This window comes from Scylla paramamosain, chromosome 42, assembly GCF_035594125.1.
Source record: "Scylla paramamosain isolate STU-SP2022 chromosome 42, ASM3559412v1, whole genome shotgun sequence".
Lineage (NCBI taxonomy): Eukaryota > Metazoa > Arthropoda > Malacostraca > Decapoda > Portunidae > Scylla > Scylla paramamosain.
The window spans coordinates 2,487,501-2,490,000 of NC_087192.1; the positions used below are offsets into that span (position 1 = coordinate 2,487,501).

Below are 2,500 nucleotides of genomic sequence, written 5' to 3' on the forward strand. Positions count from 1 at the left end.
AGGTTATATCAGATTGAATTAGGTTAGGTTTGTCTGTGACTTATTTACCTAACCTAATCTAACCAAACCTAACCTAACCTAACCTAACCTAGCCTAACCTAACCTAATCTAATCAAACCAATCCCATCCTATCCAAAGCTGACCAAACCTCACAACAACTGTTCCCCACTTTAAAACATCACAGACATGCTGACCAGTAATGTTTCTATAATCTTTCATTGTTTTTTAATGATTAGAGAGGAAGTGTTATTCTATAGTTTTATCCTGAAATTTATTAGTTCTTACCATTCTTCATAAGAACAACAGCAATTAGGCTACAATATTTCTTTAATTTTTGTTTATGTAGCTTTTATAGATGATAATTTATCAGTATGAAATTATGGTATGGTATCTTTCTTCTACTGTGCAGTGCAGGAAAAATAAATGAAAATATGTAACTTTTTTATGTCTAATGTTGTGAAATAATTTCAGGGCCAAGAAGTTTGTTAGTGACCAGAAGAAAAAACTGTGTCGAACAGGAGGTGGTCCTCCAAGTCCAGTCGTCAAGCCAGACCCTGTATTGGAGAAAATCCTTGCTCTCATCGCAGACGAGCTAGAACTGGACCCAAACCACAATGACAGTGACAGATGGCCAACAGGTTGGTTCCATTAAGTAATAAATTTTCTGTTTTACATATCACATTTCTGTTCTTAATGTGATATTGAGTTCTAGTATATTCATACTTGCAAATATTTCAGATGCTATCCTTATTTTTGCAAATTATTCATCACTTTGGAGCAGTGGTTTCGATAATTTTCTTGTTCTTAACCCAGTTTTCATGTAAACTTGATTAATATTATGGAACTCTTTGGTTTGGCTTAATCCGGTAAAATATTTCACCACATGGTCATGCAGCATACTCAGACGACTCTAAACTGTTTTGTAGCATAGAGACCAACTATTCTGTAGACAAAATTGGTGTTTTCATGTAAACTTGCCTTAAAATTAAGAGCTTCCTTGAAAAAATGGTGTGCATGTGCAGAAAATACCCTGATATGATGGACCTACTTTGGTTTACATGGAATCTGTCTGACAGAAGACCCACCCAGACTTGACAAATTCCAGATAAAGCAGAAATTTGTGGCTGATAATAGATCTGTCAAGGCATTAGAAAATCTGTATTGACCAGAAACCATCTTGTTTAGAGAGGGTTGAACATTATTATGCATCTTGTAACTATATTGCTCGTTCAATGGAAGAGGGTATCCAGTCATATAGTTAAACACTATACTGTAAACAACCATACTGTTACTTTCATTAATGTTATTTGTTTGTTCACAGATGTCACTGTTGTTGTTATTAATGAGAAGGGAGAGCAGTTGGATGAGCCGATGGCCATGACTGAACAGCCATCCACAGCATGCTCAGTGCCTATTTTGCTCATGCCTGCCAGAGGAAATGATAGTGCACCTGCTGCTTGCACCTCTTTTGTTGAGTCATCGGGAACTGCAGCTTTGCTCTACAGTCCTGCCATCCACAGCACACCTCTTCCTTTAACTTCTAAGGACGTTCGTGGAACTGTAGTGTCATCCTCAAGCTCCTCCAACCACTGTACACCACTTTCTTCAACCTCTGTTGAGGTACCTGCAACAGTAGCTTCAATTTGTAGCACACCTCTTCCTTCCACCTCTGTTTTGGCATCGGTACCAGTTACCTTTCCAAGTGAATTGTCACCAATACAGTCTTCCAGTGCGAGAGGAAAAGTGAGTGGGAAAAAGTTTAAAGCAGAGAAAAGGCAAGTGGAAGACAGTGTTGGCAGAGAGTCCTATGAAATGTTGTCAAAGTTTCAAAAGGAAGAACATGAAATAGTGATGCAAATTCATAAACAAAATTTAGAAAATAAAAAGATGGAAGGGGACTGTCTATGCCAAGCAATGAAAATTATGTCTTCTATACATTCAAGAGTTGAAGACACTGGAAGATGTGCATGCAGCTGCAGGTGCATTTGTAGATTTCTTGGACAATTCTAGAAATGATAAGGCATAAATTTGTTTTGTGGTGTTGCTGTAAGATCAAGATCCAAAGTTTCTTTACTCACCCAGTTTAGTACAAACACTTATAATATATATATATATATATATATATATATATATATATATATATATATATATATATATATATATATATATATATATATATAGAGTAATCTCAGTGCTTTGTTTGAGGTATCATTATATTTTTTTGAAATAGTACTTGGATTCATGTATTCATGTGATATAGGACTGTGATTTATTATATAATTACTATATAAGGGCAATGGCCATTAATAACTAGTCTCCTTTTTTACACCCCCAGTTTAGTATAAACACTTAGATAACACTTAGATAATCTCTGTGCTTCATTAGTGATGTGATCATTAAAGGATTTTTTCAATAAGACATACATTCTTGTGATATATGACTGTGATTTATAAATAGAGGTAAAGATCATTAAAACCTTGTCTTTTTCCTCAATATGTAT

At 35.2% G+C, this 2,500-nt stretch overlaps 1 protein-coding gene across 2 annotated transcripts in view; it reads left to right on the forward strand.

The window, feature by feature from the left end:
- Window positions 1-2,113, forward strand: part of LOC135093311 (uncharacterized) — a 7,827-nt gene extending 5,714 nt beyond the window's left edge. For both annotated transcript variants that reach the window (XM_063992470.1, XM_063992469.1), the window contains exons 4-5: window positions 472-638; window positions 1,322-2,113. In XM_063992470.1, the coding sequence (XP_063848540.1) occupies window positions 472-638; window positions 1,322-2,010 (856 nt within the window). In that variant the 3' untranslated portion in view covers window positions 2,011-2,113. The remainder of the gene's footprint in view (window positions 1-471; window positions 639-1,321) is intronic.
- Window positions 2,114-2,500: the final 387 nt, after the last annotated feature.